Below are 23,249 nucleotides of genomic sequence, written 5' to 3' on the forward strand. Positions count from 1 at the left end.
ATATGGGGGGAGGGAATCCATTCTGGGGGTTTCATATCCCACCGGGGAGGCAGTCGTATCCTTTGCTGCTCTTTTCGGGTTACGGGTGTTTTGTATTTAAATTTCAAATCTAAACTGTAAGGAAAGTCCTTAACTTTCCTGGCATAGGCTGAGGCCCAAAGGCAGCAAAGTACAGCCATTTAGAAGGCTAATAAATCCAGGAACCACAGGGCCTCAGCCACCTTCTTGCACTTCCCCTGAGCGCTTCTGGGGCTGATCCCCCCAAGCCAGTGCTGGAAAGGACCCAGGGCCTCTGCATGAATGGGGCCGATGCGGCAGGGATGTGCTCGGAGTGGTTTCTGAACGTGGAGGACCAGGCTGCGGGTACCATGTGGGTGAGAGACAATTTCACTTTCTGGAGAATATTGTCTGGAGCTCCCTTTTACATACTGCTTTTGAGGACCAAACACTTAAGCACTCTTACCTCATTCCATTTCCCCTTTGCCTTTGTCCTTGACTGTACTAATGGATGTGTGTCCTGAGCGCAGTGAATGTACTCTGAATCAGACAGGAGGAGGAAGCTTCACACATCCCCTTGAGCCTCTCTGCCCAGCTTGGCCTCCCTTGCCCCATCCTCCCCTGCATCCTAGGGCCTCCAAGGGCAAGGGGAGGGGCTGAACTGTGGCTCAGGCAGAAACAGCACAGGCCTATACAGTGAAGGATGCTAACTTGGCCTTCACCACAGAGAGGCCTGAAAGCAACCCGAGAATTCCAATTAGGCTTAAACTAATGAGCTGGAAACTTTGGGGAAACCCCTGTGGGCAATGAGGGGAGAATGTGATCATCTTCCTTTTAATTAGTGCTGGAAAAACTTGTGGTCCAGCTGGTAGCATAAGGAAGGGCAGTGTCCAGAGGGAGCAAAGGTTGAGAGTATCAGAAGGGGGATTTCCCCTGGTGGTTAGGGAGAGGCTGCTGAACAAACGCAGACACCTTCTTCACCTCTAAGTGGGGAGGACAGAAGACCCTAAATGGGGAAAGGCGGGCTTTAATGGAGCTTGGAGCTGCCCTTCTCACACGATGGAGTCTGAGGCTGAATAAAAGGGGAGTGACATTAGGGAACTCTGTTGTCTATAGGAGCTTTCACTGTCCCTGAGGTCAGGTCGGCCCTGCCCATCTTTGCCTACTCTCTTAGGCAGCCTCTGTCGCTTAATAAGGAAGAGGCAGAAAAACCACCTGCTGCTGTCAAAGGCCACAGACCACCTGCCAGGCCCCTGCATGGCCCTGCTTTCCAGAACACAGGGGGCACTGGGGCACCTAGGAAGGCGACAGGGAAGAGCGACAGGGGCTGGTAGGGGTCGAACGAGGGTGTGTATCCTGGAGAAGGGTCCTCCTCACTCCCGAAGCCCGAGGAGCTTGGGGCGTCCGGCCTGTGCAAGCAACAGCTGGTCACTTCTCCCCTCCCCACTGGGGGCTCCTTTGGGAAAAATGGCCTGCCACGGGCACCCGGCCATCCTCCTCGGGTCCCCCAGGGCGCTCGGCTGGGGGCGCAGCACCTTGGAGAGAGGTGTCGGGTCCCGCGCCTGGATTTGGGGCTCTCTACCTTTCGCACTGCGGCTCAGGGGTGCGTGCCAGGCCGTCGCCAAGGGGTCTGCCGGCCCCCTGCCCAGCTCGGGGCCGAGGCGAGCCAGCGCGGCGAACCTCCTCCCCTCCCGTTCGGGCGGCCTGAGCCTGCGCCCGCTCCAGTTGCTGCAGCTGCTGTTGCTGGCGGCTGCGGGGAGCGCGGGGCGCGCGCAGGAGAGGCTCGGGCGGCGACGAGGAGGAGCCTGAGGAAGCGGGGAGGAAGATCGAGCGAAGGCCGAGGAGGCTCAGCGGCGTGGCGGCGCGGCTCGGGGATCCCGGGAACATGGGCTAGCGGCGGCGGCGGCAGCGGCGGCGGCGGCGGCGGGCCGGGCGCGGTGAACCTGCCGGGGCCCGGCGCACACCGGGGCGGCGAGCGGGAGCCGAGCGCAGCCGGGAGAGGAGGGCTGGCGCGGGGGCGCCCGGGAGGGGGCTGATGAGGCATTATTAACGAGTCGCCGCCTAATAAGCCCAGAGCGGCGGGCTAGCTGCGCGGGCTGCGTGCGGGGAGGTGTCCCGGGCCGGAGCGCGGCGCAAACGCGTGGCGCACCGCGGACGGGCGGCGCGGAGCGGGGCGACGCGACGCGACGCGGAGGGCAACCGGGCCGGCGAGCAGAGCCGGGGCGGGCCCGGGGGCGGACCGCAGCGCCCCCTCGTTCTCGGCGCTCTGGGCCCGCGCAGCCCGGGGTTAGCGGGGCTCGGGCCGGGGAGGGGAGCTGCCCGCGCGCTCCGTCCACCTCCCCCTTGGGCGGGCGGGCCGGCGGCCGGGGGGAGGGCGGGCGGCGGCGTCGGCCCGCTGTATATATCTCCGCGCACCCCGCCAGGTCGCGCACAGCTCCCCGAGACCAGGCGCCTCCCCGCCCCCTCCCCGCGCTCCGCGGCGGCGGCGGCGGCAGCAGTAGCAGCAATATGGCTGTTGATGGGTGTTCGGGGTGGCGCTGGCGGCGGGAGGAGCTCCCCCGAGCCCCTGCGCCGGCTGCCCGTTGCTAGCTATGGCAAATGGTGGCGGCGGCGGCGGCAGCAGCGGCGGCGGCGGCGGTGGCGGAGGCAGCACTCTTAGAATGAGTAGCAATATCCACGCGAACCTTCTCAGCCTAGACGCGTCCTCCTCCTCCTCCTCTTCCTCCTCCTCTTCTTCCTCCTCCTCTTCCTCCTCGTCCTCGGTCCACGAGCCCAAGATGGATGCGCTCATCATCCCAGTGACCATGGAGGTGCCGTGCGACAGCCGGGGCCAGCGCATGTGGTGGGCTTTCCTGGCCTCCTCCATGGTGACTTTCTTCGGGGGCCTCTTCATCATCTTGCTCTGGCGGACGCTCAAGTACCTGTGGACCGTTTGCTGCCACTGCGGGGGCAAGACGAAGGTAACGCGCGCCCCGGCGCCTCACCCCTGCGCCAGCCCCGCCGCTTCTCGGCGTCCCCTGCAGCCCACCTCCTCGCTTCTCACAGCGCCGTGCCTCCCTCCATCCCTGCCTGCCTTCCCCTCGCCGCCTTCCCTTCCCTCCGCTCTCCTGGCGCCCGCCTGTTGGGGCTTCGGGCGGCGCGCCGGGGGTGAGGAGTTGCCCCCAACCGGTGCGCTCCGGGACGCGGACGCCAAATCCCGTCCCCTTGTTTATTGTAGGGTTGTTTGTGGCTGCGGCTGGGGCCGGGATGGGAGGTAGGGAGAGCCGACTCGGCAGGCACCGAGCAAGCTGGGGGCCGCTCGGTGCGTGTTCCGCGCGGCTCACCTGCCCGGGCTCGGCTCCTTGTGGTGGGCGAGGGGGAGCGCGTCAGCCCGCACTTTAGAAACCTGTTGGGGAGATGAGTTCGTAAAATCAGAAGGGCAGGAAAATCCTTTGAGAAAGGGAGAACATCTTTTGGACTAGGGAATCCCAGGGGAGGAACATGACCAGAGGACGTGCGGGGGACCTGGAGGGGCGAGAGAAAGTTGGGGAGATGCATCCCAGTTTTGGAGGCAACCCGCGGATGCTGCCACTTTAGGAATGTGGCGAGGTCGCAAAACTGATGTCCCCTCCCTCTCCTACTGTTGGAGCAGACCCCACCCCCACCGCAAGTTCTTCGGCATCTGTATTCTCGACCCCCTGCCACCGCCTTCAGGTCCCCGGAAATGCCCCCGGCAGCGTGGAGCTAGAGCGGGAGGTCCGCCCGAGAGCCCGCCGAGGCCGAGGTTTTCACGCGAGCCTCCTCCCCGACGCTTTTGAGGTGGCTGGATGTCGGCTTTAAACTATTCCTGGCGCAGAGACGCCCACCAGCACCGAGGCTCACTACACCTTATGTATGGTTGCTAGGCTGACTGCCTGGTTTGTCGCCGTCGTGTCCCTAGAGATGGCCTCTTCCCCCCCCCCCCCACACTGGCTGAAGGTGAGAGGTGGCGGGCAGTTTTTCATAGAACTGCAGGATAAAAAAGAAAGAACTGGAAAAAAGAGTGACCAAGCTGTTTTCTGTTTGACTAATTTTTAACCTAGGGGACTAACCAGCGCCAGCATTTTCAGAGGGAGGGAAGCTCAAAGCGGGATAGGGAACAGTGCAAGGCCGTGGCACATCTCGGTGGGAATGCTCACACCTTTTCTAATAAAGTTAATCCGAGGACACCTCAAACTTCCACGGGGCACAGCAACTTGTAGCAGCCTCCTTAATTGCTACGGGGAGGGAGTAGGTAAGATGGGGGCTATGGGTGACACACAAGGGTGAAGGGAAGCTCTCTCTCTCTCTCTCTCTCTCTCCTGATCATTAATTATACGTTGTGTTGGGTGCTGGAGCTCAGCTGTGTTTTGTGGTAGCACATTTGTGTTTTGGAAAATACTGGTGTGTTGGAAATAAGGGAGAAAAATAAAAGCCATCATTCTCTTCCTCTTCCTCCTACTTCTCCGGAGACCTCCAGATGTTAGTCCGTCAGTTTTCTCTGGAGTTACCTTCTTGGCCATAGCAGTTTCTCCTTACTTGTCAAGGTGCAAAACCACCCACATTCCAGAGAAGCCATTAGGTTAAGCAAAATCCTAACCCCGAGACCCCCTAGACCCAGCCCCTTGCCTAGCCCTCCTGACCAGTGCTTATTCATATAGCCTTCTTACTCACACATTCCCTCTCCTCTGCCTCCCCACCAGTCTTTAGTCTGTGAGTGTTTTTCCTTTACTGAGATTCCGTGCTACCCTTAGAGGTAGAACTTGTAGTTGCATGCATCTCAGACGTTTTCTACACTGAGTGATTTTGGGGAACTTTTTAACGATCTCCTTATCCTTCAGGAACTGGGCAGGCTAGATCATAATGAAAACTTTTTTTTCAGTGAGTCAAAATAAGTTTCAGTGTTTTTGTGATCCTGGGGTTTTAAACACAGCTTCTAAAGTCTTTCTGCTCTAGGGGGTACATCAGTGCTACTGCATTGCTTCTGATGAAATGCTGATTGGATCGTTCACATAAAGAGTCTCTTTCTTAAATGATGACCAAGCATAACCTCTGTAAGTTTTCTCAAGAAAATACGTTTTTGGCAATGATCATTAGAAAAAAAAACAACCCCTAGATATTAGGCTATATTTTGTAGCTCCAAGACATGCCGAGTTGACTAAACTGGAACTTTCTACAAAGAATCATCTGGGATGAGAGATGCTTGCAGTTGGTTGGGAAGATGTGAGGCCAGTATAAAATGAGATCACGTCACTTTTGGTACCATTAGAGTCCCCTTTAAAACATGCCCAGAATCTCTTAATACTTGCCCCTTGATTTGCTCAATTAAACAGTGTGTGTAGCCATCTCATTTTGACCAGTAGTAGTTACTTGGGCCTTTTATAAGCTTTTCTTTCTACTCTTGAGGTCTGTATTTTTTACTGCAATCATTCTTTTTTTTTTTTGTCTTTCATTCTTTTTGCTTTCCAAGTATTTGGTAGTCATCAAGACACTGTTCAGAAGAATGCATTTGGCTTCAGTTTGGAATCATTATTTTAGTGTTGGGTTTCTCAAGCAAACGAAGGCTGCTTTTCTTTAGTATTCTACCAGCCCTCAGATATATTCACCCTGATCCTGGTTCAGCCCCAAGATGGTTTGACCCGGAGCTAGGGTCCAGAGGAAGGCTGGTCTTTTTAGCATCTGAAATTCTAGGGGAATAAGTTTCAGCAGGAGCTCCAGCATCACAAGCATTTGGCCTCTGGGACTGCACCATCCTTGCTGATTAAAGGAACCTGACACTGGATGTACCTCATGAGGCATCTCATCCTTAGTTCCTCTGGCCTCCGAATCTCAAATCGTGAATGACTTTACTATTCTGAAAAGAATAGTTATGTGGATTTCTTTAGGAAATAAAGAAGAAGGAGAATCCCATTTTCCCCCAGTTGGGAATTTGGGCACAGTCATTCCAGTACTATATTCTTTGCTGTACTTTTTCACATCATTTTTCTTTCTCTGTTGGGTTTCATCAGAGCCTTCTCTTTACTTGGCCGTGACGTTTCAAGGTCTAAGCCAGTCGTAGACTGTAGTGAACAAGGAGCGGCTCTGGCAGCCTGAAGAAGGTTGTGACCTTGAAGAAGTAGATTAACCTCTCTGGTCTCTTTCCTGGTGTGCAAAATGTGGGATTGAATTCTGTGAGTGCTAATGTCCCTTCCTGCTCTGGGACTCAGTGGAAGCCGGTAGAAGGAGTTGGTGATCTGTGGGTAAAGTTTCTAGCTCAGGACATGTTCTGTAACTCTCCAGCCTCGGAGTGCTTATGTGTCTTTATTCCCATCTTCTGCTCTTCCTCCAGCCCACAGTCTGCTTTTCTTTAAATGCCTGGGGAAGCTGAGGCCAGCTTCCTATGGAGCTGTGGTTTGCTGTGGGTCATAGACTCATCCTGCTCTCAGGTGGAGCTGTCCTCCCTGTAGAAGTTTGGAATTGATTAAGGTTGGTCTGCATATAATGAATTATGGAGGTTTGTCTCCACGGCTGTGTCTGAGAAAACAACACGTTTTCTCTGTTAGACTCGTGACTAATATAAACATCAGATCCCATTACGGCTTGGTAATTACCCAGGGTCTGGCCTGACGCATCATCCAATCAGGGCTGGAAACTTCAGTGCCTCAGAATTCTTGATTCCAGATTGGCCCTGGTGCCTCATCTCATCCTGGAGATAGTCTGCATCGGACGAACTACAGATGTTCCTTCGGATCACTTAGGGGGGGCCTTGGAGAAGTGCTCAGGTCCCAGGCACAGGGGAGTTCCAGGTGACCTTCCCTTGTCCTGAGAACTTTTGCTTCTTGTTCCTGGCTCCCCCTGTGGAAATGCACACTTCCGTAGAGATGCTGCAGTCAGACAGACCCGAGTGCAACTCATGGATTCCATACTTGTTAGCTGGGCATCTGTGGCTGGCAGCCCTGTTAAGCATGGTTTCTTCACATGTAAGAAAAGCTAACGATGCTTACTTTGTAGAATTCTTTTTTTTTTTTTTTTTTTTCAGTACGCGGGCCTCTCACTGTTGTGGCCTCTCCCGTTGCGGAGCACAGGCTCCGGACGCGCAGGCTCAGCGGCCATGGCTCACGGGCCCAGCCGCTCCGCGGCATGTGGGATCTTCCCGGACCGGGGCACGAACCCATGTCCCCTGCATCGGCAGGCGGACTCAACCACTGCGCCACCAGGGAAGCCCCTGTAGAATTCTTATAAGGAGTGACGATGCTGGGTATACAGCACCCGGGAAATGCCTGGCACTTAGCAGGCCTGTAAATGGGAGCTATCATAGCTCCACAAAGTGGCAGGTTTTAAACTTTCTCCTTGATTCCTTGAACTTTTGGCCCTGGAAGGGCACAGACTACAACAAATAGAACTTTTGAACCGAAAGGGACCTCTAGGCCCTGGAGTCGGTTGTCCTTGGGTCAGACAACCAGCTAGGGTCAGATTGAGATGTGGGCTCACAGCTCTTGGCTGTTGCGAGGCTGGCAGGTCGGGGAGGGGCAGCCTCGGAAGGCCCCACGGCTGAGGGCTTGGCAGGATGGCTAGTGCTCTGATGGCGGGCAGGTCAGCGGTGAGCATTGTCGTCGTGGGGCTCCAGGAGCTGCAGACCTAGCAGAAGTGGAAGGTTTTGTGGGCAGGTGTGGCTGTCGAATGTCCCTTGAGAAAGGATGAATTCCACCCCTGTTCTCCCCAGTCCAGAGCCCACAGACCTGTTCCCCTGACAATGGAACAGTTTCCCTGCCAGGGTGCTCTCTACTCAGACCAGCTTTACCCTGATCGCCTCCAGAGTAGTATTTCCCCAAGTGTGTTCTGTGGAGCACTTGCCCTTGCAGTTACCTTGTGAAACAAAATTGTAAGTCAGGGCATATCTGCAACCCCCACCTTGGAGAGTCACGTCATGTTCTGGGAGAAGTCCCAAGGGAGAGGAATTGGTTAAACTGCCCTTGGCCGTGCTCACTTTGAGCAGCAGGGCCTAGGTGTCACGCTCGCCATGTAGCACCCAGAAGTCAGCCTGTGACCTTGGGCAAGGACGTCACCGCTTTGTGCCTCAGTCTCCTCATCTGTAAACCGGGGGTCCTCGTAGAGCTCAGCCCTTTGGGGTAGGTACCCGCAGGGACCCCACTCTATAGCATTTCCTAGGAGGATACTGGTGACTGCAAGCCACGCGCTGGCTCTATTTCCGGGTGCCCAGGGTCCTTGTCCAAACGTGCATCAGGAGGAAAGCAAGAGCTGCCCTTGTGTTTGGCCTGGGGGAGGAAGGATTCCAAGGGCAAGGCTCACCGCTATCTTCTTCCCTGGATGGGGACATTCGCTGTGTGCCTGGTACAGAGAGTGCTTGCTGTGGGTATCTCTTTCTGACCAGGGCAAAAGGAGCCTGCTGCTGAAGCAGTCAGGTTGGTGTTGGATTCCGACGCCAGGACCTCCTTCCCAGTGCGGGCAGCCGCGGTGTCCCAGCTCACAGTGGCAGTGACCGTGCTAGCCTGCGGATCACAGCGGCCAGCCCCACCTTCCTGGGACTTCAGAGCTGTGGAGCCCCTGCAAGGACACCTCTGTGGTTCCGGTGAGAAGGACGGTGTTTGTGCCGTGATGCCGCAGCTCCTGGAGCCCTGCGGGGAGCATTGGTCTCCATGAGACCTGCTTGGGGGGCAGGCAAGGTTAGCGTCCCCCAGGACCTCTGAAGTCACACAGCCTTTCTGTGCACAGCAGGGAGCAGATCAAGAGAGTGCCCTTTTTTTGAGATGCTTCTGAGTGGGTGGAACCCTGGCCCTGGGCACACGGAGAAGGAAGCTCGGGGGCCCCAGCCTGAGAGGCAGGGGTGTCCCAGCACTCCGGGGAGAAGGCTCAAGGGATGTTCAGTTGGGGTGTTAGATCTCTCCCTCCCATGGCCAGAGAGCATCTTAGTCCATCTACTTCTGGGGCCTCTCGCACGTTTACATGTGCACGAATCACCTGGAGAGCCATTAAAATGCAGATTCTGATTCAGAAGGTCCAGGGTGGGGCCTGAGACTCTGCATTTCTGACAAGCCACAGGTGATGTCGATGCTGAGCAGACCATGCTTTGAGAAGCAAGGATCTGGTCCCAGCCTCAGTCTCCAGGCGGTCTCTCTCTGAAGACAGGGCTATTTTTAAATATGGAAAGTCTCAGCTCTTCAGCAGTGGGAAGGGATGAGAAGAGGAAGGTTCTCTGTGCCAGGACAGCCAGGTGGAGAAAACTCGGCTCAGGCCTCTCCGTGTTGCTGCCGTTCAGTCTGGGTGCTCCCCGCTAAAGCTGATTGTCCGGGTGTCTGCTCCCTAGGGACCCACAGCGCTGTTGGTTTGGGGCTGGGTTGTGGTGACCAGGGCAGCATCCTGCAGATCTATGGGGGTGTGGTCTGTGCGTCGCCCATCAGGCTGTGGGCTCTCCCTCGTGCCGGTGGGTCACACTGCCAGGGGACTTTCCGCAGTCCCGGATGGCAACTCAGCCAAACCACCTTCTTGCAAAATTAGAGGCTCGTGGTGGAGCCAGGGCTGCACTGTGGCGATGCTCCGGGAAGCCAGCTGTTGGCCGCTGCCTCCGGGGTGTTTGAAGTCAGCAGGCAGTAAAACTGCCAGCCTGATTTTCCATAGGGACCTCGGTGGGCTTTTCCAAGCGGAGGGATGTGAAAGGATTGGGCTCAAGACCTGATCACGGAGTGGGGAGAGACGTGCGGCACTGTGCTGTGCCACCCTCCAGTGGTACTTCTCGAGAATCCCAGCAGATGAAGCTGGAAGTAGCTCCTTTTCTCAACATACTGTCAGGGTTTTCACAGCTCATACCGTCAGGGGCTTTTTCCTGGAGATGTGCATTTTGGGTTGTTCCATCGTCAAAGGGGAGAACCTGGAATAAACATTTATCGTGAGCATCGTCAGCCTAAATGAAGGACTCAGCATGATGCCCGGCACACAGTAGGTCCTCAGATACATCTTGTGGTTATTAGTGTTGTTGTTTTGGCTTTTATTACATAGGGAGTTCATCCTCTGTTCCAGGAACCAAGCTAGGTGCTAGGGATAAAAATAAGACCCAGTTTGTTTGATGGAAGGATGGAAAAATTCAGTTATCTTCTCATGTCTGGTCTCCAAGTTGCCTGCAAACCCCCTGAGGGCAGGAACTGAGTCATGTAAATACAAGCACAGATATATGTTGGGAGGGCCCTTCCACAGTGATCTGTGGGAGGCTGCGCGGGAATGTTGTAGGTGCGAATACATTTTGCTGCTCTTTTGGGTAATTTGTTAGACGCTATGGAGAAACTCTGGGTGAAAGGGATGGATGTGCTTGAGTCATTTCTGGATTTTAATTATTCATGCCACCCCGGTCTCCCCTGACCGGTGGGTAAGAAGAATTTGTTCACGATGAGCACTTGTCCATGAGGTGGATGAGTCAGGCAGGGAGCAGAAGGACAGCTTCGAAAGAATGGCTGCTTGAAGACGGAATTTGCTTTGTTTTTGGCATTATTTGGGGCATTATGTCTAATTGCCAATTTGGAAATGTAATTGGCACTCCAGGTCCAGAAGGGGTATACTTCACGTTGTCAAGCCGAGCCTCTGAATCGTCTCCCTATAAGATCTCATTACCTGTATGACTAATGCTTCTTTACATGGCCAAAAGCGAAATTATTTAAAACATCTCATTTACTTGGTATTCTTTATGCTGTTTCATTGGCCTCCCTACCAGGTTTTCCAGGGGACGAGATCCGGTTGACGCTGGGCATTTCAAAGGTAATTAACAGAAACGCTGTGTCCCTTCCTTCGCTCTTTATCCTTTCCTTGATTTCCTTTCTTTCTTGGTGATTCCCGCCAAGTCCAGGAGCAGAGGGACTGAAGTTTGCAGGTTAGTGGACAACAAATAGAGGCTTGATCTCGCAAGCTGAGAGGCACGTGGAGTTGTGACATCATAGGGGTAGAAAGGTGCTTTGGCGTCGGGGTCCTACCTCCTCCCCAGCGCCAGTGCTGGGAGCCCTCGGCCCCATCTCCAGAGGGGACTGGGGTGTTCACGGCCTTCCGAGGCCACCATTCCATGGGGCACAAACCCGCCTAAGCATGAATGGAAAGGTCTTTCTCCTTGCACTAACCCCTCTTTGCTTCTCGGCTGTTTCTAGGACACACAGAACATGTCTTGGTAGGTGATAGATTTCAAATTCTAAATCCGGCCCAAGAAGTCCCAGAGCTGGGTGGGTTTAAGTGTCAGCAATGTTCTTGAGATGTAGAACGCCCTTAACTTTTGTCGCTACCGTGCAAGGCACCTTCTTTTTCTCTCTCGTGACTGCCCGATGTCCTCCTTCCCCGGAGGTGGTGAGGTTTCTCCATGCCCTCTTCCCCAGGGTTTACACAGCAGCCCATCCTGGCTCTTGGTTCTGGTGGTTTGTCCTGTGCAATGTGTCAGGTCTTGTCAGAAGCTGTGGGTGAGGATTTGGCCATCCCTGAGCTATTGGGTCGCCTCTTTGTCACTGGAATGTGCCCAGTGATTCCAAAGTTCAGCTTCTTTCAGAGTTCAGTGCTGGGCTTGGCCGAGAGCAGATGTGATTTGGGGGCAGTACCAGGGATCCAGATGTATGTAGAGTACAGATCCTTTGTTAAGAAGCCTGCATTGGACTCTGCTTTCTAGGTGTTGGCTCTTCCTAAGAGAGAGAGAACAGACAGTGATCGTGAGTTTCTTTTTGGATCATTTAAATACAGCTGCTCCTAGAGTTGAAGATTATTCCTCTCCAACTGCTCATCTTATCTCTTCTCCTCTGGGCTTCTATACACTACTGCTGCCATTTCTCCTATTTTGCTGAGCGGAAAGAAACCAGAAAAGAAAGAGAACATACAAGAGGGGAGGGTGAGGGAGGGCAGGGGGGAGAGGGAGATGTTGACACAAAGAAAAGTAGAATTTCTCGTCTGGGAGCTGGAGGCTGGATAAATACGTAATTGGATGGATTTTGTTTTTAGTCCCTTCCCCTTTGTCTTAATGAATAAATCATGACAAGTGACCTCATGCCCGGGGTGTGCAGCATTAGCATTATATAAAGACCAGTGGGAAGAGTGCTTTCCCTTTTGGAAGAGTTTAGCTTTTCAAGTGAGTTCCCTCTAATGAACTGCTAGCGTGGGGCTTGTGTGGCCCTGTGGCCCAGACACCAGGGGTTATAAGGTTTCTGGGGGCTCTTCCTCTTCGTGTACATGTTTATGCAGGAGCAGAATTCTTCTCTTTGGGAGAAATTGCCGCATGAGTTTGTTTTCCCTTTACATGACTTTGGAAAGTAGACTTTTTGTGGCTCTGGAAGGGGAAAAAGTAGATGGGCAATGAGTAGCCAATGGAGAACTCAGAGATAAGGGCCCTTAAGGCTCGGAGGAAAGATTTGGAAAATGAAAGAAAGGGTTTATCTGAGGGCCGGGGATTTTCATGACCCACATTAGCTGGCCACCGCTTAATACACTGTTTCTCTTCTTTGTGCACCTGGGAGCACTTTCCTCCCAGTGCTTAGAGGAATTGCTTTAGCTACCCATAAATTACGGCCGTTTCCCTCATAGATTGTGGCAGCCACAGCTGACCAGGTGGTAAGACTCTTGAAGAGTATAGGAATGGTGTCTCGAGCTGAACCCGTAATACTTTGCCTGTCTTAAAAAAGAAACTGGGTTTCCCTGGTGGCGCAGTGGTTGAGAGTCCGCCTGCCGATGCAGGGGACACGGGTTCGTGCCCCGGTCCGGGAAGATCCCACATGCCGCGGAGCACCTGGGCCCGTGAGCCATGGCTGCTGAGCCTGCGCGTCCGGAGCCTGTGCTCTGCAATGGGAGAGGCCACAACAGTGAGAGGCCCGCGTACCGCAAAAAAAATATATATATATTTGGTGCTAACTTTGTCTATAAAAAATAATAGAAATGAATAAATCAATCAAGTAAATACAAAAAAAAAAAAGAAACCCATTTCTTAAGTTCGTGTACAACCCTATTTTCCCTGTAAGATCTCTTTTTCAATTTGTGTTTTACACTTTTGTCCTTAGTCCTAAGTGTATATATATCCACTGTAGAAAATGTAGGCAAGACAGAGAGGTGCTTAAAGAAAAAAAGGACACCTCACACCCACCAGGATGGCTACTACCTCAAAACCCAGAAAGCAGCACGTGTTGACGAGGATGTGAAGGAATTGGAAGCCTGGTGCGCTGTGTGTGGGAATGCACCATGATGCAGCTACTGGGGGAAGCAGTATGGTGGTTTGTCAAAAAAACTGAACATAGAACTACCATATGACCCAGCAATTCCACGGCTGGGTACATATCCAAAAGAAGATACCTGCACATCCCTGTTCATAGCAGCATTATTCGTAATAGCCAAAAGGTGGAAGCAGCCCAAATGTCCATCGATGGATAAATGGATAAACAAATGTGGTGTTTACCTGCGGTGGAATATTATCCATTTGGAAAAAGGAAGGAAATTCCGACGTGTGCTACAACATGGATGCCCCTGGAGGACATTATGCTAGGTGAGCTAAGCCAGTCACAAAAGGACACATACTGTGTGATCCTACAATACTTACATGAGGCACCTAGTTGCACAGACACAGAAGTAGAATGGTGGTTACCAGGGGCTGGGGGAGACGGGGGGTGGTTGTTTAATGGATAGAGAATTTCAGTTTTGTAAGACGAAAAGGTTCTGCACAATAATATGAGTAGACTTAATACTACTGAACTGTACACTTAAAATGGTTAAGATGGTAAGTTTTATGGTACGTCTATTTTACCACAATTACAATTTTTTAAAAAAGGAAAGAAAGTCCCTCTAAACCCCACTTCCTGGAGATGGATTTTCATTATCTTCAGACACATTCTTCACCGTGGTGCTTGTTTGATTTAGATGTACCCACAGTGAGAGCAGAACAGATCGAACGGCGTTTCTGCCCATCAAGTCTGGTTTGATGGTGTGTGAAGTTAAGGGACCACTGGATTTTTGATTTTGACATATGAGTAGTTACGGTATCTTAGGCAAGTGATGGTCTCTGGGCCCCAGTTTTGTCATATGTAACGTGCTCTCTGATTCAGTGATTTCAATATACAGCCATTTCTTCAATCAGATTTCAGAGCTATCATTTTTACCTGATGAAGAACCCGAGACTAACTTACTCAAGGCAGTGGGCCCAGGGAGTAGTTCTGGTGCCTCTGAATCCCAAGAGTGAAATCTGATTGACATGTCCCCAAAACTTCCGTACTGATTTCGATGAGGTGGCATATTTAAGAATTACAGTCTGGGGACAGGGGCCCCATTGGAGGTACAGTCACACTTGTCATTAAGAAAAAAAAAAACAACTCAAATAGTTTTCTGTGACTGTGCTACTACTTTTTAAAAAAATAAATTTATTTATTTATTTATTTATTTATTTATTTGGCTGTCTTTGGTCTTCGTTGCTGTGCACCGGCTTTCTGTAGTTGCGGTGAGCGGGGGCTACTCTTCGTCGCGGTGCGCGGGCTTCTCGTTGTGGTGGCTTCTCTTGCTGTAGAGCACGGGCTCTAGGCACGTGGGCTTCAGTAGTTGTGGCATGTGGGCTCAGTAGTTGTGGCTCACGGGCTCTAGAGAGTAGGCTCAGTAGTTGTGACATCAGTAGTTGTGGCTCACGGGCTTAGTTGCTCCGCGGCATGTGGGATCTTCCCGGACCAGGGCTCGAACCCGTGTCCCCCGCGTTGGCAGGTGGATTCTTAACCACTGCGCCACCAGGGAAGTCCCTGTACTATTACTTCTAATGACATGGCCACACCACTATTGAGGTTTTAATTTTAATTTCTGGTTTGGGGGAAAGGTTGAAAAGGTCTTGGATTATAGACTAGACTATAAACAGTACACTATGATAGGTTGGCTTTGTTGAGGTTGGGAATAAAAAGAAACATCTGATTAAAGAGGAGGTCATGCAAATCCACTTACTTTCGTGCTTTTCCTTAACTCGCCCCAAAAGGCAACCCCAGAGCGAGAATGTTCATCACAGCCCTGTTCCACGAAGTACTCCAGCTGCCAAAATCAGCAATAAGATGACCACAGTTTCTGTGGCAAAGGAGAGGGTATCTGATGGGGTCAGTAACTTCTGAAATACCTGCCTCTCCTGTAAATCGTAAGCAGCTAGCACATCAGACCTGCTGAATAGTCTCTTAGGTTATATAACATTAATCAGATTATGCTACTGGAGCCATGTATTAAATTTCAACTTGTCACAGCTACATTACGTTAACACTTCACAGATCCACAGAGTGCCAGGTAGTTTTTGGGTGTTATTGAGCAAACTGACGATGATGGTAGGACTTGACGAGGCCCAGACAAAAAATACTTCCTTAGATTTTCTATATTGTAGTTTAATTCTTATTGGAGGATGAAGACATCCTGCAAGTATTCCTTACCAAATGAACTAAAATTTTAAGACCGTAGTTTTTGTATCTGCAGGACCAAACAGTTTATTTATGGCCATGAACCAGATAGGACAGAGATTTTTGAAAACTCTGGGAAGCTTTTCATTTTCCAGCGACAGGCAATGCAAGCACTCTGTTCTTAATTGGTCCCTTCTTTAAGTCAGGAGCTGAAATGTCATCATGCAGATCTCTCCTGAGTTGCATGGAAACTAATAAAATCACGAAGGTTTCTATTTGTACTCTATGAACACAGACTGTAATGAAACTGAAACAGCTATCTCCAGGGATGATGCTATTTTAAATGCCAGGCAAGGCTTGACAGCAATTTTAATGGTGAAAAGAGAAGCCAGCAAGTGAGCGCTTCCGTTCTTTCTGACCTGCCCCACCAGTGACTTTTCATCCCTGCTTCTCTTTGCTTCCTGACCTCTGAAAGAATTCGCTTAAAACAGAGACCTGTAGGGCTTCCCTGGTGGCGCAGTGGTTAAGAATCTGGCTGTCAGTGCAGGGGACACAGGTTTGAGCCCTGGTCCGGGAAGATCCCACATGCCATGGAGCAACTAAGCCCGTGTTCTAGAGCCCACAAGCCACAACTACTGAGTCCGCGCACCACAACTACTGAAGCCTGCGTACCTAGAGCCCGTGCTCCACAACAAGAGGAGCCACCGCAATGAGAAGCCTGCGCACTGCAACAAAGAGTAGACCCCACTCGCCACAACTAGAGAAAGCCCATGTGCAGCAGTGAAGACCCAACGCAGCCAAAAATAAATAAGTGAAATAAATAAATTTATATAAAAAAGAGAGCTGTAATTGCTAGTACAGCCTGTCTACCACCTGTTTTATTTTATTTTATTTTTTAAAAATATTTATTCGGCTGCACTGGGTCTTAGTTGTGGCATGCAGGATCTTTAGTTGCAGCATGCGAACTCTTAGTTGCAGCATGCGGAATCTAGTTCCCTGACCAGAGATCAAACCTGGGCCCCCTGCATTGGCAGCACAGAGTCTTAGCCACTGGACCACCAGGGGAGTCCCTACCACCTGTTTTAGAAAACAGCACCTGATTCTCAAACATTCTCTCTTGGCCTTTTCTCTCCCTCTTCAGACATTGCATTGATCTCCACACTTACTGGCACTTTTGTTTTGCTGAGTCTTTCTATGTGAACTGGAGTAACTGGCTTTTTAGGGAAAAAAATTAATAAACTCTTGAAAGTAGTTACTATGCATGAAGCACTCTTTTAAAACGTCTTATGTTTATTATGGTGTTTAAACCTCACACTCCTGTGGAGTGAACACCTTTATGATGCCCAGTTTACAGATTAGAAGACTGAGGCATACATAATACTTTTTTTTTTGGATAAAAAACTTTGAGTGTCTACTGTGGTTCTTGTAGTTTCTAAGCTCTTTATATTATTTAGTCCTCACAACAACCCCGTGAAATAGGTGGTATCATCATCCTCCCTTTACAGGACAGAGGCGTGGAGAAGTTGAGTGACTTGCGCAGGGTCGCACACTAGTGAGGGAAGAGCCAGATGTAAATCCAGGCAGGTGGGCAGTGGAGCTCAGGTGTCTTAACCCCTGCACTGTTCACCTACAGTCATACGTCACACCTCCTGTAGTGGTAGGTGGGCTCTGCTCAGCTCATCCCTGCCACGGAGTGAAGGAAACTGTGAAGACATAGGACTGAGGAGAGGAGTCGTTGTGTGGAGACTCAGGCAGCCATCCCTAGGTGAGATGTGAGATCCCTTGGACAAGTTCAGAGAGTTCTATACTATCCAGATAGAAACGAACCTTAAAGGTTATCTAGTCCTTTTACTCTCTCTATGCCTTGGTTTCCCTTGCTGGAAAGTAGGTTAATTCACCTTTTCTCTACCTGGTAGGCAGGTGTGCTGTGTGCAGTTGTGCAGGTTGCTCACTGCACAACTATAGGGCTGCCATGAGATTCACATCAAATAATACATGATTGCACTTTATGAACCAGGGCACATATACCATATCCCTGTGCTGGGGGGTAGGTGGAGGCACAGAATACATATTCGGGCATTTTTCTGAGTATCAGTCTTCCTAGAAGTTTTGGATAAAAACATAGTTTTAATATTCACACATATATGGAAGAAATTAGCAGAGTAGGATGCAGAATTCACGCGTATTTTAAAAACCTTGAGAGGTACGTGTGGGGCTACGGGGACACTCATATGCAGAAGAGCGCAGAGTAGTGAAATAGTTTGACACCCACCAGCAAAGGCTTATCAGTAAACTCTGAACCAAGCATCCTAATGTGGAATAGATGCCTTATTATTCCCACATGCTATTTGCTCATACCTCAAGCTCCAAAACTGTGTTATTAAAATAATGGAAATTCTATGAAAAGCAAATAAATATCTCTGAATTCCCTGGTCTGCTATAAATAAAGTGCATTTTGAATGTCGGTGGGACAGAGAATTTAATCTGCACACTGAGAAGGAGGTAGTGGTAGCTTACTCAGTGGTTATGAATCTTTCCCTTAGAAAGATCGATTCCTTGCCCCTCTCCACCTCCACGGCCTGGAAATACATTATTGTATCACATTATGGATTTCTTTCTAGACCACTGGGCATTGTGGCCTTGTGCCTGCCAAACCCCATGCACAGACTATTTGGTAGCGGAGACGAACGGGTCGGTCCACAAATCTTTATTAGCATGGCTGTCCTTTTTCCACGGACACAGGGTTGTGTAAGACGTCATTCCCTCCTTGGCAACACCGGTAGCCACACTGCATTATTCCAGGGGCACCATTCACATCACAGCCATGAATGATGCCCCTGGAATTGTGCAGTGTGCAGCTCGCACGTCCATACACGTGACTTTTCTAGGCATCTGGCTGGGTGGGTATAATACACTCACACGAGAAATTGAAAATACAGTGCGAGGCCCGTAGTTCTTAACGGCCAAACAAGTAAGAGAAGCATCAAGAACCTGAGATTCAGGAAGGGTGGAGAACACTGAGAATTGGTCCGAGTGGGGTGGCCAGAGAGAGCCCACTGGGGGTGGGGGTGTGTGTGTGAAAGTGGACCCAGCCTGCCCATCCCTAGGCCCAGGCCCCAGGGCAGGCTGTTTCCATGACTTCTGAGCACTGTGACATAGGAGGCCTCCCTGGCCCCTATGCTTGTTCTTAGCCTGAGCCTTTGAGAAGGGTGAAAGCTCGGGTGCCAGCCCACGAGTGTTCCTAAGGTCCGTGAACAAAGAATAACAAGACCCCGAGGATTTGGAGAAGTCCTCAGTTGCTAGCTGTGCTATTTTTAGCTCCTTCCCACGGCCCCTGCTGTCCCCAGGTGTTTGTCAGCAGAGCATCCTGTGCCTGCCCAGAGAGTGGTAGTGGGAGCCCGGGCCGGCCTGCTAGGCTGCAGCAGTCCAGCCGCCAGGCCTAGTGGCCGGGCTGGATCTCGGAGGCTGGCAGGCTGCTGCTGGTTCTGGGTGAGGAGGCCTAGCCCGAGTAACCAGGGCCACAGTTCACCGCTCCTCCCCGGACCCTGGTGCGTTGGACAGACTCACGGGCCTGGTGATGGGCTGTGATAGATAGATAACACACCTGCACAGAACATGAAGGCAGGTGTGTTATCTACCTTATGTGGAGGCTGAAGCTCACGGAGGTTTACTTTCTTCTGTAAATCATGGGCAGGTATGGATTCTGGTCTGCTTGGCCTCATGCTCTTTCCACTCTCCTTTGTTCTCATGAAGGACCTGGAGCCTACCATGAGCAAAGGTGACACCACTGCTGGGCTGTCTCGTTTCTTCTAGACTAGTGGTCCTTCCATTGCTTCTCTTGAGTTGCTGCTGGCGCTTCCTCGTGCTTTCCACACCTAACCAGTCACAGATGCTAATTTCTCTATTGGACCACATCGTGGTGTCTAGATTCTTCTGTGGTGCATGCAGCAGTCACGGAAGCAGTGAGCTAAGAGGGGCCTATGAGTCTACTTTGAGGCTTGATTAACTGTGTGTATTAGGCTAGGCCAGCTGCTGTAATAAGCAACCCCACCTGTCGAGGACTTAATACAGAACTTTATGTATTGCCCGTATAAAGTACCATTGATAGTGTATGTGGAGGTTTGGGGGGATGGGGTAGGGACTTGCTCCAAGCAGTCATTCAGGGTTGGCTCCTTATACCCGTAGACCTGCCATTTCTAGGGGGCCCTGAAGGTCTCTGCTGAATCCCCTGCATCCATCTGACAGATGCGGAATGAGAAGTAAGGATCATCAGGTATGGTTTTGTGAAAGTAGTCCTGGAAGTCATTCGCATCACTTCTGCCCACACAGTCCAGTGGTCAGAACTCTCACATGGTACCTTAGCTGCAAGGCATCCTGGGGAATGTAGTGTACCCAGGAGGAGTAGGAAATGGGGCTCCAGAGTGCCACTGGGTGAGGGCTTTTGCCGTCCATAGCTGGCTGTGCCATAACTAACGATGACCAGATGACCGTGGCCCAGGGGTAACTCTGGATGTTAATACTGAATATTAATATTCGGTGTTAGAGTGGAATATCTAGAATATAACACCGAATATTAACACAGCGTGCTATAAGGCATCACACACGCTGTTGAACACTCTACGTGCTTTATCTCACGTAATCCTCTCAAAAAGCCTGTGTTGTAGATATTATTACCATTATCCTCATTTTATAGCTGAGCAAACGCTGTGGCTTGCAGTGGGTATAGCATGTGTCCAAGGGATATCACTTAGTAAGTGGCAGGACTCCATTCAAACTCAGAATTTTCTGGCTTCAGAGTGTTAACTCTTAGCCACTTCCTCGCTGCTCTGGGGTTCCCTCAACTCTCCCCATTCTTGTCCCTTCCTTCAGCTTGTAAGCTATTCTGCTTCCTAAACACCTTCAGAAACAAAGGGACCAAGGGGCTTAAATGCCTCCTCCCTCCACATCCCAAGGAGAACAAAGAGAGAGCCGTCTTGGCTGTCACCAGGTGACGTTGGCCCTTGTTCTCCACCAGGGTAAGGGGTGGTGTGAATTGACATACTCCCTATGATGTGAAAGGACTGTCCTCCCCTCAGCTGTCTCCCGCTTTGAGTATTACCTTGAGGGGCTCTTTGCCTGCAACGTCAAAGGGGGATGAACGTCAGAGGCTGGTTCCCAGGTCCTTTGCCTTCCCCCACCGTGGCGAAGTGCTTCACCCTTGGAAACTTCCCTTTAGCCCATTCCATCCAGTTCAGATGTCATGTTCTAGCAGAGTGAGTTCAGGAGTTCACTGCTGAGACAGTGAACAGACAGTTCAATATCAGGGGATATTGAACGTGAGTAATAACGTGAGTGATGTGGCTGCTCTTTTAAAACCCAATGGAGGGAATCCTCTTGCACTGTTGGTGGGAATGTAAACTGATACAGCCACTATGGAGAACAGTATGGAGGGTCCTTAAAAAACTGAAAATAGAATGACCATATGACCCAGCAATCCCACTACTGGGCATATACCCAGAGAAAACCAGACACATGCACCCCAATATTCATTGAAGCACTATTTCCAATAGCCAGGTCATGGAAGCAACCTAAATGCCCATCGACAGACAAGTGGATAAGGAATATGTGGTACATATATACAATGGAATATTACTCAGCCATCAAAAGAAACGAAATTGAGTTATTTGTAGTGAGGTGGACGGACCTAGAGTCTGTCATACAGAGTGAAGTAAGTCAGAGAGAGAAAAACAAATACCGTATGCTAACACATATATGGAATCTAAAAAAAAAAAAAAAAAAGGTCATGAAGAACCTAGGGGCAGGACGGGAATAAAGACGCAGACCTACTAGAGAATGGACTTGAGGAAACAGGGAGGGGGAAGGGTAAGCTGGGACAAAGTGAGAGAGTGGCATGGACATATATACACTACCAAATGTAAAATAGATAGCTAGTGGGAAGCAGCAGCATAACACAGGGAGATCAGCTCGGTGCTTTGTGACCACCTAGAGGGGTGGGATAGGGAGGGTGGGAGGGAGGGAGACACAAGAGGGAAGAGATGTGGGGATATATATATATGTATAACTGATTCACTTTGTTGTAAAGCAGAAAGTAACACACCAGTGTAAAGCAATTAAACTCCAATAAAGATGTTAAAAAACCCCCAAAAAAACCCAGTGGACCGGAACGTACGTGTCCAAATGGACAGCATCTCTCATTCCAGTCAGCTCGATGTAGTTAGCAAGAGCATGCCCTCTGGAGCCAGACTTTGTGGGCTCAAATCATAGTTCGCTACTTGCTGACTTTTAGACCTTTTATGAATTGCCTAAACTCTCAGAGCCTCAGTTTACTCACCTGGAAAGTGGGACTAGTATTAGTAATCACTTCATGGGGTTGTTGGGAGGATAATGTGTGTTAATTACTTAGAGTAGCATCTGGTACATCACAAGTGCTAGGTAAGTGTTAGTTATTATTGTTATTTCACTTTGGTCGCCTTTGGGAGACTGACTCTCCCTAACATGGACCATGACAGTCACCTCCTAGGTGGTCACTCTGTTTTCCAGAGGGATGGCTGGCGTGTCTGTCCCCCTGCTGGGATGTAGCCTTCCTGAAGTCTGGGACTCTATGCTGTCCATCTTTGCATCTGTGGTGCTTGAGATTGGAGGTCCTATGCAAGAGTTGCCTGAAGTATTGTCCCCATGTTGAGCGCTCCAAGATGACAGGGACCTTTTTATCTCTGTTTCATTAGCAACCCACAGCAGTATCCAGCATCACAAAATTCTTCTCGAATAAATGTAGGACTGAACGAACAAATGGTTACATCCTTACGTGGAAAATGAAGGTCTCCCCTTGGGAACAGGTTGGTGATAGCATCGGTGCATTCTTTTGAATGTTGCTGGGGTGACATCTCTCAGCATTTGAAAGTCAATTTGATTTTAGAAAACTGTCCAAGGGAGTTTGCAGGCAAGTATAATGATCAAGAGAGGAAGCCAGTGTGGGTAAGGTATTTCTGGTCTCTCAAATGTATAATTATGATTGCACATAAGAATCTGAAAGTTCTGGGTGGTGTGTAAATTACCTCTGTAGGCGATTTCCAAAGAAAAGTTCTGGAAATGCTTTGAGTTTTGGCAGCATTGGAGCAAATGTGTCATTGCCCCTCCCCACTCCCCATTGCAGAGGGGCAGCACTCGTTTTTTGTTTGTTTTTTTTTGCTGTACGCGGGCCTCTCACTGTTGTGGCCTCTCCCGTTGTGGAGCACAGGCTCCAGATGCGCAGGCTCAGCGGCCATGGCTCACGGGCCCAGCCGCTCCGGGGCATGTGAGATCTTCCCGGACCGGGGCACGAACCCGCGTCCCCTGCTTTGACAGGCAGATTCTTAACCACTGTGCCACCAGGGAAGCCCGCAGCACTCGTTTTGAATGTTAACCTTTGGCCTCTTTAAATTCAGGCTTGTGAACTTTATAGCCTAGCCTTGGAGTTGGACAAAGGTGGGCTTAAATCCCAGCTCTGCCTTGCACTGGCCTGGTAGCTGTGGACAATTAACCTTGGCAAGCTCACTCTCTTCATCAGTACAATGTGAGTATTGAAAATACCTGCCACGTAGGGTTTTTGTGCAGGTTAAATGAGGTGATCACCTTGAACACTTAGTGCCTCCTAGGTGCTTAATAGTTGGCTCCTGTTATGATAAGATGGAATGTTACTTTGACCCCTCTCCTCTATCCGTAGCCATGGGTGGAGATGCCACTGAGGAGGAAGAGACCATTTGAGGGTGCGTGGTAGCCAGGGGCCAGCAGTGAGTACCAAATGAGGGCTGGATGAGACCGTTCCGAGGGTCCCCGGTGTTTTTGTAAGGATTTTGGTTTTGCCTGTATGTGTTCTGCCCTGCACCACCTCTTCCCTCAACCTCAGCAGATGGAGATAATAGCAGAGGG

At 50.7% G+C, this 23,249-nt stretch overlaps 1 protein-coding gene across 9 annotated transcripts in view; it reads left to right on the top strand.

Annotated features, from left to right (window-relative positions):
• Positions 1 to 1,808: 1,808 nt before the first annotated feature.
• KCNMA1 (potassium calcium-activated channel subfamily M alpha 1) overlaps positions 1,809 to 23,249 on the top strand; it is a 736,798-nt gene continuing 715,357 nt past the window's right edge. For 3 of the 9 annotated variants that reach the window (XM_033841924.2, XM_073793406.1, XM_073793407.1), the window contains exon 1: positions 1,811 to 2,957. In XM_033841924.2, coding sequence (XP_033697815.2) covers positions 2,589 to 2,957 — 369 coding nt within the window. In that variant the 5' untranslated portion in view covers positions 1,811 to 2,588. Of the gene's footprint in view, positions 2,958 to 23,249 lie in introns of all 9 variants that reach the window. The other 6 variants (XM_073793408.1, XM_073793409.1, XM_033841922.2 and 3 more) reach the window with 4 other exon arrangements.

Source organism: Tursiops truncatus, chromosome 16, assembly GCF_011762595.2.
Source record: "Tursiops truncatus isolate mTurTru1 chromosome 16, mTurTru1.mat.Y, whole genome shotgun sequence".
Taxonomy (NCBI): domain Eukaryota; kingdom Metazoa; phylum Chordata; class Mammalia; order Artiodactyla; family Delphinidae; genus Tursiops; species Tursiops truncatus.